This window comes from Mauremys reevesii, linkage group 18 (genome assembly GCF_016161935.1).
Source record: "Mauremys reevesii isolate NIE-2019 linkage group 18, ASM1616193v1, whole genome shotgun sequence".
NCBI classification, from domain to species: domain Eukaryota; kingdom Metazoa; phylum Chordata; order Testudines; family Geoemydidae; genus Mauremys; species Mauremys reevesii.
The window spans coordinates 16229462-16246626 of NC_052640.1; the positions used below are offsets into that span (position 1 = coordinate 16229462).

The 17165-nt window shown below is 41.3% G+C and overlaps 1 protein-coding gene across 12 annotated transcripts in view; it reads left to right on the forward strand.

Annotated features, from left to right (window-relative positions):
* The window catches only part of ARVCF (ARVCF delta catenin family member), a 429897-nt gene that overhangs the window by 368421 nt on the left and 44311 nt on the right, over window positions 1–17165 (forward strand). For all 12 annotated transcript variants that reach the window (XM_039504866.1, XM_039504865.1, XM_039504868.1 and 9 more), the window contains one exon: window positions 4665–4736. In XM_039504866.1, the coding sequence (XP_039360800.1) occupies window positions 4665–4736 (72 nt within the window). The remainder of the gene's footprint in view (window positions 1–4664; window positions 4737–17165) is intronic.

The window sequence follows — 17165 nt, forward strand, 5'->3', positions numbered from 1 at the left end:
CTCATGTGGCCATGAGGCAAACCACTGAGGGCTTTGTAGGTGAAAGCCAGCACCTAATACCTTGCCAGAAATTGAATGGCAGTCAATGAGGATCACGGAGGACAGGTAGAATGCTTTTGCTGTGTGAAATACTGCTTAATAATCAGGCAGTTGCACTCTGCAGCCTAAAATAGGCTCTGTGTCACCTGCATAAACTGGGTCTTCAGAGATTATGCACAAGAGTATCTGGTTTGAATTTAATTAATTCAATTGATGATGCACAAGAAGGAGAGGAATTGAGCTCATTTTCTTACTGCGCTAACTCAGCAGGGCTAACAGGAATAACAAAACCAAACCGTATTTTAAAGTAAATAGATAGGGCTTTGAACAGATCTGTTCAGTAAGGTGCCGCTTTTAACAAGCTTATTTTCAGAGTAAAACTGCCCTGAGTTTGAAACTTGCCAGTGATAGGAACACAAAAGTAAATGGCCTGTGGTAAAATTATTACCCAACCTAAATTCTGTACATAAAATGGATGCAAGTTCCTCTGTCTTCAGTTAGAGCTTTTCTTTTCCCAACACTATAATTTTAAGCCACCCTCCCTTCATTGTCCCTCTTTCCCTCTGTCGTGGGATTTTTCTTAGCTCCGAGCAGTGACAACCAGAGCAGGGTTTTCAGCTGAACAGCCAGGTTCAACTGTCACCATAAGAAGTAGCATCCTATCATAATACCTGACATTTGGTCTTCCTCCGTGTGTCACTAGCTCCCCAAGCAACATATGACTGAGTTTTTGCCTGGCCCGAGAATTGGAGTGAGGGTTTACAGCTATCACTAATTCCCATCCCTCATTTTAGAAAAGAGATTTTCCAAAAGGAATGGAACAAAATGTGGTGGTATGAACTTTTGACAGATAAGAAAACTGGACTTTATGGTCTGGTACAACTAAGAGAACCTACTTTTCAAACCAACAGAGATTTAGATGCATGTTTCCAGTGTCTGATACAGACCAAAAGGGATAGCCAGATGCAATGGTGTAGGGGCAAACCGTAGTCTGTCAAGAGAAATTTGGTCGGCAGTTGTCATGTTGGTAAATGTGTTTTGTTTTTTTTTAAGGGACTGGTCCAGTTACATTGAAGTAAATTGAAGGGCTCCCACTGACTCCAGTGGAAGGTGAAACAGGCCCTAAATGGTTTGGCAGCTTTTAGTTTATTTTGGAGCCAAAAATATTGACAAGCTAGTGATGCTTCTTGCATTTCAGACTCGTCTTTCCCATCTCATGACCAAGTCCTACAACACAGCCAGATTGTTCACTACCTTATATTTTCAAGTGCTTTGTCCTGTATATTATAAATGTCTCAAGTGATGCAGCTTCCAACCCTTCATGTGGGAGATTATTCTGCAGTCCAGTAGATGCACTGCTAGCTTGCTTAAATTGTGGTGTTCCGAGCTTCATCCCATTGCTCCTAGTTAAACTGCTTTGTACCATCCTAAATAATTCCTTTCCCATCTTGATTATTATGCATTGTGAAAAGTAATTATGCGATTGTCCCCACACTTAACTGTCAACCAGAGCTAAACTGTAAATATTGTAATATTTCCTCAGAAGTCCGCCAGCCTTTTGCTCTTCCTTTAAAGTCTCTCTCTCTCTCCAATCTGTCAATGCTTTTCTATGGTAAGGAGCCCTGAAGTCAACACAATATCAAGGTCTGGTTGCCCCAGAGCAGACTGTTTCCTCCCTCCCTTCCTCTTAGTAGGAGAAAAATGGTGAAAATTAAACCATCCTTCCCTACCTTGCTATTTTTGGAACAAATTGATAAACTAAACAATACTAAGTCACCAGGACCAGATGGTATTCAGTCAAGAGTTCTGAAGGAATTCAGATATGAAACTGCAGAACTATTAACAGTGGTACGTAACCAATTGCTTAAATCAGTTTCTGTACCAGATGTCTAGAGGATAGTTAATGTGATACCAATTTTAAAAAAGGCTCCAGAGGTGACCCTGGCTATTATAGGCCAGTAGTAAGCACAACGTCTGTACCAGGTAAAGTGGTTGAAACTATAGTAAAGAACAGAATTATCAGACACACAGAAGAATGGAGTGTGTTGGGGAAGAGTCAACACAGCTTTTGTAAAGGAAAATCATGTCTCTCTAATCTATTAGAATTCTTTTGAGGAGTCAACAAATGTGGACAAGGCCGATCCAGTAGATATTGTGTACTTGGACTTTCTGAAAGCCTTTGACAAGGTCTCTCACCGAAGGCTCTTAAGCAAAGTAAGCAGTCATGGGATAAGAAGGAAGGTCTTCTCATGGATCAGTAACTGGTTAAAAGACAGGAAACAAAGGAATAGATGGTCAGTTTTCAGAACGCAGAGAGGTAAATAGCTGTGTCTGCCAGGGATCTATACTGGGACCAGTGCTGTTCAACATATTTATAAATTGTCTGGAAAAAGGGTAAACAGTCAGGTGGCAAAATCTGCAGATGATACAGAAGTACTCAAGATAGTTAAGCCCAAAGCAAACTGTGAAGAGTTGCAAAGAGATCTAACAAAACTGGGTGATTGGGCAACAAAATGGCAGATGAAATTCAATGCTGATAAATGCAAAGTAATGCACAGTGGAAAACATAATTGCAACTATACATACAGAATGATGGAGTCTAAATTAGCTGTTACCACTCAAGACCGAGATCTTGGAGTCATTGTGGATAGTTCTCTGAAAACATCCGCTCAAACATCCGCAGTGGCAGACAAAAAAGCTAGCAATGTTAGGAGCCATTGTGAAAGGGATAGATAATGAGATAAATATTATAATACTCTGCAGTGGAACCTCTGAGTTACAAACACCTCAGGAATGGAGTGGTTTTTAACTGACCAAAATGTTATGGTTTGTTCTTTCAAAAGTTTACGACTGAACATTGACTTAATACAGCTTTGAAACTTCACTATGCAGAAGAAGAATGCTGCTTTTAACTACCTTAATTTAAATGACACAAGCACAGAAATTTTCCTTACCGTGTCGAATCTTTTTTTAAACTTTGTTTATTTTTTTTAGCAGTTTGTTTTACACAGTACTGCACTGTATTTGCTTGCTTTGTGTGTCTGTCCTGTCTGTCTGTCTGTCTGTCGTCTGCTGCTGCTGCCTGATTGCATACTTCTGGTTCCAAATGAGGTGTGTGGTTGACCAGTCAGTATGTAACTCTGAGGTTCTACTGTATATAAATCCTTGGTATATCCACACCTTGACTACTGTGTGCAGTTCTGATCATCCCCTCTCAAAAAAGATACATTAGAATTGGAAAAAGTACAGAGCAGAGCAACAAAAATGATATGGGGATGAAACAGCTTCCATATGAGGAGAGATTAAAAAGACTGGGATTGTTCAGCTTGGAAAGAGTTGACTAAGGGAGAATGTGACAGAGATCTATAAAATTATGAATGGTGTGGAGAAACTGAATAAGGAAATGTTTTATGTGAAGGGAAAAATAACAAGAACGAGGGGTCACTCAATGAAATTAATAGACAGCAGGTTTAAAATAAACACAAGGAAGTACTTCTTCACACAACGCACAATCAGCCTGTGGAACTCGTTGCCAGGGGATGTTGTGAAAGCCAAAACTGTAGCTGGGTTCAAAAAAGAATCCGGTAAGTTCATGAAGGATAGATCCATCAATGGCTATTCGGGTGTTCTAAGCTTCTGATTGCCAGAGGCTGGGACTGGATGATGGGGGGATGGATCATTGATAATTTCCCTGTTCTGTTTATTTCCTCTGAAGCACTTGTCACTAGCCACAATCGGAAGACAGGATACTGGGCTACATGGACCATTGGTCTGACTCTGTATGGCCATTCTTATGTTCTATTTTCAGAGCCCTGAATTCAAAGCCTGAATTCATGCATGCACCAGCAAGCCCATTTTTACATGGGTTTTGTCGAAATGTCCAGTGTGCTACCTTCTGCTAAATTAAACTTCCTTTAAATTAAAGTTAAGGTAATGGTATGAATCTGACCGTGTCCCTTAGCTAAGTGTTTAAAGCACAAAATCATTTCCTTTGGTTTCTAATAAGCAGCCAAAATTACATTGTGTTGATTGAAGGGCAGTTTAAGGTTATTTGCCATCCTCTTTGCGATATATTAAATCCAGGCCTTCCTGCAGAACCATTTAAGCGAATAGCACTAAAAAGGGGGCCCATTCTGTTTCTCTCTGCACCTCATCCTTGTTCCAATATATAGCTGTTCACAGTGAATCTAGTAGTCAAGATATATCTTCTACTGAGAAACAGACAAAAAGCCTCGTGCAGCTGGAAGATACGAGGCAAGAATTTTTGTCTACATTGTTTCTAAGGGCACAATACACTGGATTTATGAGGTGAGGAAAATAACTTGACAATGAAGCTAAATGGCCTGAATTTCAGAGGAGCTGAGCCACCCACAAGACTCACTGAATTGAAGGGAACTGCAGATAGTCAGAACCTTTGTAAATCAAGCCAGGAGGTGTGCAGTTTTGTACCTAAATTGCTCATACAGACACAATGGCTACACGTGCGGATTGAAGGCTGAATATGTACAAATACAGGTGATATTCTGATCCTGTTAGCACCTTTCATACTGTAGATGCACAGTACTGTAACTGTTCTATCCATCCACTGAAACCCTTTGTCATTTATTGTCCTATTTTATGTACAGGAAAGAAAAATGGAGATCTGGACAGGAACTTTGATACACTTGATTTGCCCAAGCGGTCCGAAGCAGCAAAAGGTAATGCACTAATCTGGGTATGTGCTCTTGAAAATAAGGAAAGCGGGAGGTGGGGATTTTTAAAGGGACTTGCAAAATGAGCAAGATACAGTGCTTATACCTTGTACTCAGTTGAAATAATAGATGCATGTCAGTGTGCTGCTTCTCTTCCCATGTACAATACTCGACTACTCGTTTTGTGAGTGGATCCCATGTTTTTTCACTGGATGGAGGCACTTTCACCCAACCCTAGGCTTAATCTGCCCCCATTATCGCCTGTGGCCAGTTTAATCAATAGAAACCTACATAAGAACGGCCATACTGGGTTGGACCAAAGGTCTGTCTAGCCCAGTATCCTGCTATCTGACAGTGGCCAATGCCAGGTGTCCCAAACGGAATGAACAGAGCAGGTAATCCATTCCCTGTTGCTCATTCCTAGCCTATGTTTGCCAGAAGCTGGGAATGGGCAACAGGGGATGGATCACTTGTTGATTACCTCTTTTGCTCATTCCCACTGGGGCACCTGGCATTGGTCACTGCTGGAAGACAGGATTCTGGGCTAGATGGACCTTTGGTCTGACCCAGTATGGCTGTTCTTATGTAGGTTTCTACTGATTATCTCCCATGGCCAGTTTAATGAGGGCAAATTAAGCCTAGGGTTGAGTGAAAGTTCCTCCATCCAGGGGCAAAACATGGGATCCACTCTCAATTTTGCACTTTCTCCACAATAGACACAAGCATAGGGTGTTGGGTAGAGCAGGAGACATAGGACGTTATTTACAAGAGCTCTCCTCTTCCCTTCTGTGCTTCCCTCGCAATCCGCTTTTCACTGTCAGCTTTACAGTTCACTATTAGTTCACATTAGTTTAGGTCTTTTGGGGGTTTTATGTCATCCACTGCTGGTTGACTTTCCCCTAATAATGGTAATTTTGCCTGCTGCAGTCAGCAGCCCCTGTAGCTTTTCAGGGCATCCAGAGACTGGTGGTCCAGAGGGAGATTTTGATGGATTGTGCTCTGGTTTTCTTTGGCATTGTGTGTGTATTTCAGCTGTTGGGAGAAGTGAAATCTCTTCATAAACATTTGGTGCATAGTACTCTTTTCAGCAGTAATTTAGGGGATAATTTGGGGATCTCCTGTAATTTTTACTGCATACTGCCATTTTTTGCAAATCTCAAGCTTTCATTTAAAATTAAAATGTTTGTTTCCATTGCAAAGATACAGCCTTTGCCATGCAAACTGATGCAGTGCTGCCTTGTAAACTCTGCACTGCAGAAAACTCTCTTCCGTGAGCACCATTCACCTAAATGACATGTGACTGCCAAGATCTAAGTGGGTCTAAATGAAAAAAAATTAACACACAAGCATTTTTCTCATTTTTCTTTATTTAAAAAAGGAAAAGGGAAAAAAGGTAAGGAAAATGAATAAAAAAAAATGTTAGCTCACCCACATTGCACGTATAGTTTATACTGTGGATAGGGAGGCAATGTGGCCTAGTGGATAGAGCACCGAATTGCGACTCAGAATACCTGGATTCTATTGCCAGCTCTACCATTGACCTGCTGCGTGACCTGAGCAAGTCACATCTCCTCTCTGTGCCCCGGTTTCCCCATCTGTAAAATGGGGATACTGCTACTGACCTCCTTTATGAAGCACCTTGAGAGCTATTGAAGCACCATATAAGATTAGGTTGGTGTTGTATATAGTTAAACACTTAAATTTTTAACTAGGAATCAAGTACTTTATGGGCAATGAGTTGTTTATGAACTGACATATTGGCCTCAGTCTGTAAACTGGTTTATATATAGACACAGGTTGCCTCTCTTTGCTAAGGAAACTGTGGTTGTATCTTGCTAGACTTGTGCTTCAGTACCAGTTTTGATCTGGGTCTAATCATGCAAGATACTCAGTGCTCCTGGAAGATGCAAAGAGCCTTCACACACGTACTGATTCAAGGGTGTGCCCATGGTTAAGTTGCAGAGCAGAGAGGCCTTTTAAGGATAAAAAATTTAGGCTGGGCCTGAAATATGTTCTAGGTGGTTTTTAAGTGCTTAAATGAGCACTTTACTTTTTGGACAAATGGGCTGGATAACTACTTGTTAGAGGATTGAGAAATCCAAAGTCAAAAAGGAAAGTAGAACGAATGTTACATGTATGGCATAAGGCAGGCCTCGGCCCTTTAATTTACTGCTAAATGTGGTTGCAGTGTGGGTGCCAGGCAGAGAAAAATGGACACAAAAGATTTCTATAGAGAAATGCATCTTGTGCAAACATTCTATTTTCTTAAAAAAAAAAAAAAAGGCGCTGTGGGTGGACTTTGCTGACAACAATGTTTCGTGGATGTGCCTGCTGGGAGTCACGACTATGTCTTGTTGCCTGTGCAGTGTTGTAGCTGTGTTGGTCCCAGGATATTAGAGAAACAAGATGGGTGAGGTAATATCTTTTATTGGACAGAAGTTGGTCCAATAAAAGATATTACCTCACCCACCTTGTCTCCCTAATCTCCTTGCCTACGCAGCTAGGCTGCTAAGATTGTGGCTGCTAAGATTAAATGTTGTTCAAGAGGTTTTCTTTGATGATTTTGAGGAACCCAAATTTAATCTATATGGATAATGCTAGTCTGACTACATATCACATACTAGATTAGGTCAAAAGATTAATCCCATCAGCATTTTGATGGATGATACCTCTTGGGGAAACAAGGGACATGAAAAAACCATTTACTGAAGTGTACTTGAGGAGGAAAAACAAATTAATGTTTATGACTTTTTTTTTTTTCCCCTACAAGAAGTTTCCTGCACAACAGCCAGTTTACCCGATAGTTCCTGGGTCCTGGCGGTTCTAACAAGATTGCTGCTATTTTGAATTGTTCAGAAAGATAAGCAAAATAAAATTGCAGTTTCAAAACAGTTTAACAGCTCAGGTCAGATCTGGGCCATGGAGCATAATTGACTCTGATGAAATCAGCTTTCAGCTGAGGCAGAATCCCATTTTGAAGGTTGAAAAATCATGCAAGTTTTAATGATCAAATGCATTTGGTTTGAGTGACACAAGGAAGTGCTTTTTCAAAAACCAACAACTATAGATTAATCTGTTTCATGTATTATTAAAGCCATATTAAAGTGAGTTGTCTGTGGGAATCTTTATGTGAGCAAACGAAACTACAGTAGCTAATCAGAGCTGTTCATGCAGAGCAACAAATGAACATTGTGGTAGTTAACAGACTATTGGGAGGCAGTGCTGTTAGGTTTTCTGAATCTTAAGGTTAATTTCCCTAGGGTTCATTGAGCAAGCAAAGGAGCAGCCTTAAAAACTGCTGGTCACGATTCCCTTATAACAGGGGTTCTCAACTTTTTTCTTTCTAAGGCCCCCCCACCCAACATGCTATAAAAATTCCACAGCCCAGCTGTGCCGTAACAACTGGTTTTATGCATATAAAAGCCAAGGCCAGCGTTAGGGGGTAGCAAGCAGGGCAATTGCCTGGGGCACCATGAAGCTAAGCTGCTCAGGCTTCTGCTTCAGCCCCATGCAGTGGGGCTTCGGCTTTCTGCCCTGGGCCCCAGCGAATCTAACACTGGTCCTGCTTGGCGGACCCCCTGAAACCTGCTCGCAGCCCCCCGGGGACCCCAGACCCCTCGTTGAGAACCACTGCCTTATAGAAATGTCATAAATGTGATCATTGGGTTCAGTTGATCCAGTGTTCATGTTGGCTTTAAGAAACTGTGAACTAGAAAAGGAGCAGTTCTACTTGCAGATATCTCTAGAAAGTTAAATTGGTGTCCACAGGACCTTAATCACAAATCTCTGCCTCATGAACAGCTGAGTGTGTTTAAATGGAAATAGGCATAGGTTTTGGCACCTTTTCTTCAGTGTCCTATAAACAAGTTGGTGTATTTAAAAGAGAGAAGCAGGTTCGGGGTGACTGCCTGGCTTTGTTAGTGTATTCTGCCCTGGGATAACTCATTTGGTTGCCATGTGGAATGGAACTGGTGATATGCAATTTTTCAAGCAAGGGTCTAGTGTCTTAAAAATGTGAGCTGCTTTTCGCCAATGGCTGTTCGTTTTTAAATGCATATCAGACTAGCCTGAAAGGACAGAGTTTGCCTAGCCTTGGATCTCATTGAACATCTGTGACCTTTCCCTGCCACACTTCCAGCTTCAGGCTGCTTATTTGTGGATAAATCTGTTAACATGGTGTGGGACGGTGCACAGTGTTTTCAGAAATGGTCCCATCTAATAGAAAAAGTCTTCTGTGGCATTGTCCAGAGTGCTCTGCCCACAGTGGGAAAAGAAGTCTAAAGAGCAGCTTTTCCCTGTTTCCTCCTCCTTGAAGGATGTGGCTCATCTTTCTGACAGATGGGGTGGGGAGATAAGCTTCTGATGGCTGGAATGAGGAGATCCCGTGTGAGTCGGAAGGGAATGGGATAGTGTGCTAATGGGAAAACATGATTGTTAAACTGGGGCAGGTTGTGAGCAAAATGCCCATTTCTAGTCCATCGTTAGAAAAACGATGTTGCTAAAATCCTTCATCATTCTAAAGTAGGTTGACAAAAATTCGATTGGCTAATTGTCTCCTCTGCAGAATGTCCTCTTTGGCAGTGAATAGCACAAATAATCCAAGTATTGATTTCTCCTGTGCAGACCTAAAAAAAAAAATAGTAAATACAGCACAGCATGGTGCCTTCACTTTGCTTTTAGAGCCCTTACTTCTACTGGTGTTAAGGTGAAAATAAACTGAGCAGACAATAAAGAGGAGAACACAAGAAGTGTGTGTGTGGGGGGGGGGAGAATACGATGTCATTCTGTCAGTGAAGGTTGTAGTCAGAATAGCAGATTGATGAGGTAACCAAGTCTTTTCAAGAAATCTATTGATGGGCTTAAGCCCTCTGGAGTTGGTTTAAAGTTTGTGACACTTGTTGTCCTGGAGTGGTTAAGTCCTTACAATGTCTGTCTCCTGGGCAAGAGGCAAGGAAATCCTGACCATTCGTTAAATGTCTCTGATTTGCTTTTCTATGCAGTCAAACCTGGTTAATACTAATTAAATTGAAAACTACAAACTATCAACTTTTAGTTCATGTGTATAATGGCATAATATAGGTTGCTGTTAGATACTTGGAGATGGGCCCAGCTCAGGGGTTTGGCTCATCCCATTATGGAGACTGGAAGTGTTTGGACAAAAGAGGATTTGTTCAGGTCCATCTCTACCTGATACATGAACTAACGGATGAAATTGTTGTTCACTTATCTCTACTGTTCAAGAACAAGTCATGCCAAACAAACCTAATTTCCCTCTTTGACTGGGTTACTGGCCTAGTCAGTAGACATGATATATCTTGATTCTGACACATTCCCACATAAGTCTTATAATCAAACTAGGGAAGGGTGATCTAGATGAAATTGCTATAAGATGGGTACGTAACTGGCTGAAAGATGGTATTCAGAATGCAGTAATTATCAATGGTTTGCTGTCAAACTGGGAGGATGTATCTAGTGGGGTCCCACAGGGATCTGTCCTGTGTCTGGTATTAGTCAAAATTTTCATTAATCACTTGGATAACAGTGTGTGAAGAGTGTGCTTATACAATTTGTGAATTACACCAAGGTAGGAGGGTTAGCAAGCATTTTGGCAGAAAGGATTAGAATTTAAAATGGCCATGACAAATTGGAGAGGTGGTCTGACATCAACAGGATGAAATTCAATAAAGATAAGTGCAAAGAAAGGAAAAATCAAATTCTCAAATACAAAATGGGAAATAAATGGCTAGGCAGCAGTATTGCTGAAAAGGATTTGGTGGCTATAGTGGATAGCAAATTGAACATGAGTCAACGTGATGCAGTTGCAAAAAAGTCCAATATCATTGTGGATGTAATAACAGGAGTGTCGGATATCAGACACAGCAGGTAATTGTGCTGCTCTGCTCAGCACTAGTCTGAGGCCTGAGCTGGAGGACTGTGTTCAGTTCTGGGTACCACACTTTAAGAAAAATATAAACAAAGTGGAGAGAGTCCAGAGGAGAGAAATAAAAATAATAAAAGGTTTTGGACACCTGACTTGTGAGGAAAAGTTTAAAAAAAACAAAACAAAAAACCCCTAAACACTTGGATATGTTTAGTCTTGAGAAAAGACAACTGAGGTGGGACTGATAAGTCTTCAGATATGTTATGGGCTGCTTATAAAGAGGATGGTGATCAATTGTTTTCCATATCCACGGGAGGTAGGACAAGAAGTAATGGGCTTAATCTGAAGCAAAGGAGATTTAGGTTAGATATTAGAAACAACTTTCCAGTGATAAGGGTAGTTAACCTCTGGAATAGGCTTCCAGAGTGGTCTCTGTCATTGGAATTTTTAAAGAACAGGTTAGATAAACACTTAGTGGGAATAATTTTAGGGGTACTTAATCCTGCTCAGCAAAGGGGCATAACCTAGATTGCCTCCTGAGGTCCAGTCCATCCACATGATTATTTTGTTCTTAACTGCAATTTAATTGCAACAGTTGCCTATAGAGTAGGATGAAGGTATGTAACCTAGGTCCTGAAACTAAAGCTATTTAGGAATGGAACAAATCTCTAATGTCCTGTTAACAAGTCAGTGCTGCTGCAAGAAGCTGTTTGTGAAAATGCTGTGTGTATTTGAAAACTAGTTTAAATTTGTGCATGTGCATTTACCCTGAAAGTTTATGGACATTGGTGGATGAGATTTTGGATCAATTTGCTAGCAGATGAATGTCTTCTCCATATATATCACAATGATCAGTTGCTTTCTATCCAGTCTGATACTATGAACAGATTTTCTGTTCCAGAAGGTGAGTGTTGAAACTGGCTAATAAATCTTGTGTTTGCTGCCAATAAGCAACTGAATTTAGACTTCCTGGTAGTGTCAGGGTGATGATTCTAAGATAGTATATTACAAAAATGCTAATAATTTCTCTTTGACTAAAGGTGTTTGTGTGCAGTGAAAGAGGGAGAAAGTTCACTAACAGTTTTATCTTGATTATGGGTTTGTGAATAAGATTAGCCACTGCTCTAGCACTTACTGTCACTTTTGTTTGATTTCTTTAAAACCTTACAAGTTGATTCAAGTGTTCGTGTGCCCTTTTCTGACTCCTTTCAATCATTAGTTTTGACTGCAGTGTTGTGAATAAATGACTGACTGATAATGGTACTATCCCCACATCTCCTCCTCCTGCCAGTGGAAATTGTAAGGCAAGTTCTTCTCAGTCCCTCAGCATGAGAACATGTAACGTGTTATTACATTAACATCTTCTAAGTATTAGGCACATGAAATTGAGAATTCCAATCAGAATTATTAAGTATCTCGTATTTCTGTTGCTTTTCTAAGTACAATGTTCATTTTAGTCCCCTGTGGTGTTCATAATTTACAAAGCCGTGAAAGACGGGCTCATCTGTCTTCCAGTATCTTGAATCAGAGAACCTTTATTACCTTGGATAGGAGAATCCTCTGTGTGGCATTCCCTTGATAAACTTTTTTTCCAATCTGAGACATTTAAATTCTCATCTCTCCTCATGTGCCAGGAATTTAGAATGTGGGAACCAGTTGGTTTGTGCTTCATTACTCAAAACCCATTCAGTTTACCCATTGATTGTAATTTAAAAGTTGGCTGATTTATTCTGGATTGGTTTTTTTACTTTTCATCCCCTTTTGGAATGCTTCCATTGACCCCCGGTTTCTTCACCACTGGTTTGAAATGTGGCAATGAATTGTTGTTTGGCCCGAGCTTGGGGTATAGAGTGCCATTCAGATGGAAACTTTAATAAGTTTGCAGACCTTTCAGTGTCTCTAAAAATAATTACATATGTCATGAATCATAAATATGACTGAAACTGTTCTAAAGAGTCCAGAGGAGTGTAGACTACCATGTGGGGGTCCCACTCAGTTAGCTGCATTCCAAACAAATTATGGGTCTAAGCCCCATTGAATTAAATGGGCTTTACATCAGGCCCTATATTAGTTTGAAGAGAATATCTAAGTTATTTGGTTGGCACTATCACCTGTGTGTTCACCTTCTGTTTTCATGTATGGGAACAGACACACCAAGCTCTCATTAGCAATAAAGGCTAGGCAAAACTGATTTTTTTAAATAAGTTTTTTGCCAGTTGATTTCACGTGATTTTCTGTCCTCGAATTTCCACCTCCTCACCATGGCCAAACAACATGTAAAAATATGTCAAATCATATAACGGTTAATGATGTACTAACTAAAAAAGGTGCTGAGTTTGGACATGTAACTATAATATCTCCATTGACAGAAGACCCTATCAGGCCAGACGTTCCTGCATAGCTCTTCAAGGGATGGCATGCGACTTATTTCCCCCTTGGAGTTTAGTGAGTGGACCACCCTCCTTCCCAGTGTCTTTGGGAGGCCACTGGACAGAGCTGTAGCTCCATCTCAAATGATGGGACTCTTTCCCCAACACAGCATCTGGGAGGAATATGCAAATTACAGCTGCTCCAACTGAATGAGTCTTAAATAGCTTCTATTCACCCTCAGCCAATCAAGGAGCCAGGACCAATACCATGTGACTTATTGGACTCATTGCAAGCAGCCCAGTTCAAAATTCAAAAAAGCGCCACAAAAATTTGTTGTAACCCACGTTAACATAATGTGGCACACACACACACACACACACACACACACACACACACACACACACACACACACACACACACACACACACACACACACACACACACACACACACACACCTACACCTACACCTACACCTACACCTACACCCCTTAGTGGCAAATGACTCCGATACCTTTTACCTGAGGCAGGTACCAGCCATGCTGTTAGCAGGAGTTAAGTTGGTCACAAATTGTTCAGTCACCTTGATCTCACATTCTGTTCACATTATGAACAAAATGTCATAAATAAGTCAGTTGCATAGAATTGTTCCACTTGCACAAACTTTTCATGAACTCAGAGCCAGGCAAATGTTGATGATCAGTTTCTTCTGTAACCAATATTTTGTCCAGCTCTATCAGTAGTCACCAGAGATGTGTCCACGTGCATGCTGAGAAGATGCTTCTCTATTCTCTGCCTTAACTAATACTCCTACTTGTCTCCCAAGCCACCTACCTGCAAAAATAATGCTGTATTTTTTCCAAGTTGAATGTTTTGTGACCCTTGCTTGGGTGATGGCAAAGGGACAGAGAGAAATCACAGCAGAAAAAGTTGCCTGAGTATGTGTGGAAGGATCAGCTGCTTAGTAGGAATTTATTGAATCTATTGAAACAAGCATTCTTCTTATAGCCATGAAATCGAAATTCACCATTACCATGTAATAGGGTAACTGTATGTTGCAAATAGTTGTCCTCAGCACTATTATTTTCCTTTCCATTCAGAGTGTATTCTGACATAAATGGATTTTAAAATCACTAGTACAACTGTAGCTTTTATTAGGCTAATTTGTTAGGATTATCTTCCCGACTGCACAGATATCATCACTTGAGATGGAAAATGCCATTATTTTGCCGTGACATCCCTTGTCACATTTGTTATTCTAAATGCTCTATTGTCCTACAATACCGTGTCAATATTAGCTAGTAGGTTTTGTGGTAGATTTCTGACTGCATCTTAATCTTACGGGGCTGTTGAGCTTCATCATTAAAACAATCTTCCTGGGTACTAATTCACAGTCTTGTCTTGCAGGGAGCTCCTGTTGCTACACAGATGTTGCATAAAATAAATCGTTAGCACAGCTCTTAAAAGAAATCCTCCTTGCTTGTTTGCTTTTATGCAGGTAGTAAGCACTGAATAGCTTGGCCTTTGAAGCGTGGCGCCCCTGGGATGACCTCCATTTTCCACGGAGATCAGCTTGGTAGCAAGAGGTTTAAAAAATAAACCCAACAACCTGTTTTAAACAGATATTTAACTAGCTGGAAACAGCTGGTTGTCCCCAAGTGGCTTGTTTCACCATAAGAGTAACAATAGGTTTTTCTCATACACTTTCAGCAACAAAAAATATAGGCTGGGAGGGGACTGGGAGAGGCAGCAAGAAGAGGCTTCTGGCTGGCAAGAGCACAAGTACTTCAGAAAGGTGACTGATGCAGTTGCCATGGCAGCAGTGCTGTAAGAATCTTGCTTCCTTTCTGCCCCGATGTGTAGCGTTGCTGCCGCTGAATCCCCATGCAAAGGATTCCCTTGGGGTTTCAGCTCTGCTGAACTCAGCAAGAAAATGCACTGCCCTGGCGTCTCCGTTTATATAACCTAATGCTCGGTTGTGTCTGTTCCTGAGCTGGGAGACCACAGCGGGTTGCCAGCCTCTTGTTCTTAGCCATTCCTGCCCTTGCAAAGTGCTTTTCAGAATAACGTTTTCTATCTTTAACCTCCACAGACTGCAAATAAAGCCCTTTCCTTCCTTAACCACGGAGTGGCATCTGACCCCTGTCTCAGTTCAAAATACAGGGCAGACTTTAACCACTCCAGAAACTGCAAATCTGCAAAGTGGCTTTTTTGGTTTGTTTGGTTTTTTTCACAAGGTTGAAGGGTTTTTAAACTATTAACCACTGAACAGAGAGCATGATCACCAGGGTCCTATCCTGCAAGGTGCTGAGGTGACCCCAAATGAAGTCAGTGGGAGCTGAGGGCCTGGTACAGAGCACCTGGAATACACAGATGGAAGGAAATGAGTGCAGGGGACTGGACCAGATGACCTCTTGAGGTCCCTTCCAGTGCTACGATTCTGTGACTTCTACAAAATGTGTTTCAGCCATTGGATGCCAGAAGAAAACTAGGAGAAAAATAAAACCCAGCTGACACTTCCTATTAACACTGCTTCAGAGAAACCCAGGGGGAGGTGGGGCAGGTGGCTAGTGTGGCTGCATTCTAGAAATGCAGCTTCAATAAATGTTTAATAACAGAGAAATAGGCGATGAGTCTATTCCAGTTCATTCAGGCTTTCGTACCTTTGTCCCTTGCAGAATAGCTCACCAAGCTCCAATAGTCATTCACAGTGCCTGCCTCTACATTTTTAACAATGCATCTGTTGTTTTCTTTATGATCAGAAGGTGTGAGCGTTCTTTCTTCTCATTCTTATTGAAGCCTGCCGTGTTTGTGTCAGGTGATGGGCTTAGGGTTTTGACTGACATCTCCCAGCAGGCCATTGAGAATGGATACTAGGATTGCTTGCTATTGTCCTCTAGCTCCTCTTCTTCTCGCAAAGTCTTGTTGAGTATTTAGATTCTGTTCTTCATTTTGCCGGATAGATGGTGTTAATTTTTCAAAATTACCTACTGTGCATATATATATTCAGGAACAGAGATTCTGAGAACGTCTCCTCTTGACGTGTCTACATAAGCACTTATTGCACAGCAAGCTGGGGTGTAGATCTACAGCACTCCAGCGTGCCACGCACCAAGTGTATGTGAGGACCCTGCTGATGTGTCCTACAAGTTCCTAGTGCACTTTGACGTACTGCTGTTTTAAATTGCAGTAGGTCAGTGCACAGTAGGGAACAGTTAGTGCACCTCAGCCGGGTCTACACAGATGCTTAAGTACGTGGTGCTCTGGGGTGCTGTAGATCTGCACTCCAGCTTGCTGTACAGTAAGTGCTTATGTTGACATGCCCTTAGAATCTGGCCCAGATTGTAGCCTCTTAAGGAATAAGAGTTTAACCCCTTGTGAAAGAAATACTAAGCAAAGCTACTTCGGATGCACACATGAAATAAGGCGGCTGGACTGAAAAAGATGCGAATTGCAGCACTCTTCCATCCGCAGGAGGTTTTTCCAAAGTTGGGCCTGTAATGTCCAACTGAAATTCCTCTCCAGACTCACAATGAAGACTGTAGAACAACCAGTGATAGTGAAGGTACATCCACACTCTTCTTCTTCTCCCATATTCTTAAACATTAACATTTCCTTAGTGGGGAAAAACCTGGCAGTCTGAGACTAGATATTCCCCCTGCCTCTTCAGATTCTATGACCTGGGGCTCTCTGGGGACTATATAACTTATTTTCCTTCACAAGTCAGTTCCTCAATCTCTCATGCCTGAGGCTGACACCCAAGAATATAGCTCTAGTATAATAACTAGCAGTACTTTTAGAGAAGCAAGGATCCCCAGTGGTAAATTTCATAAATTTGTGGACAACTTATAAATTCATGGAAAATTAAATTTATAATGCATGTGCTTATAACATCTTACATTGGCCTGGCACAAATAAACTCATGGAATAAAAGAGCCTATGAGTAACCAAACAGCAGGTGCTCCACTGCAGCACAAAGTAATTATGGGTGCCATAAGGGAGGAAGTATGATATAGAGTGTTCAGCAAAGAAACTCTTGAGTTCTGATACTAGCTCTGCCACTGATTTGCTGAATGGCCTTGGGCATGTCTGTTGACTTCAGAGGCTATGTCTGTATTAAGCATAGTTTAAACATTTTGTGCCATTGCATTAGACTGGCTGCTGGTGTTGTCGAACCTTGTCAGAG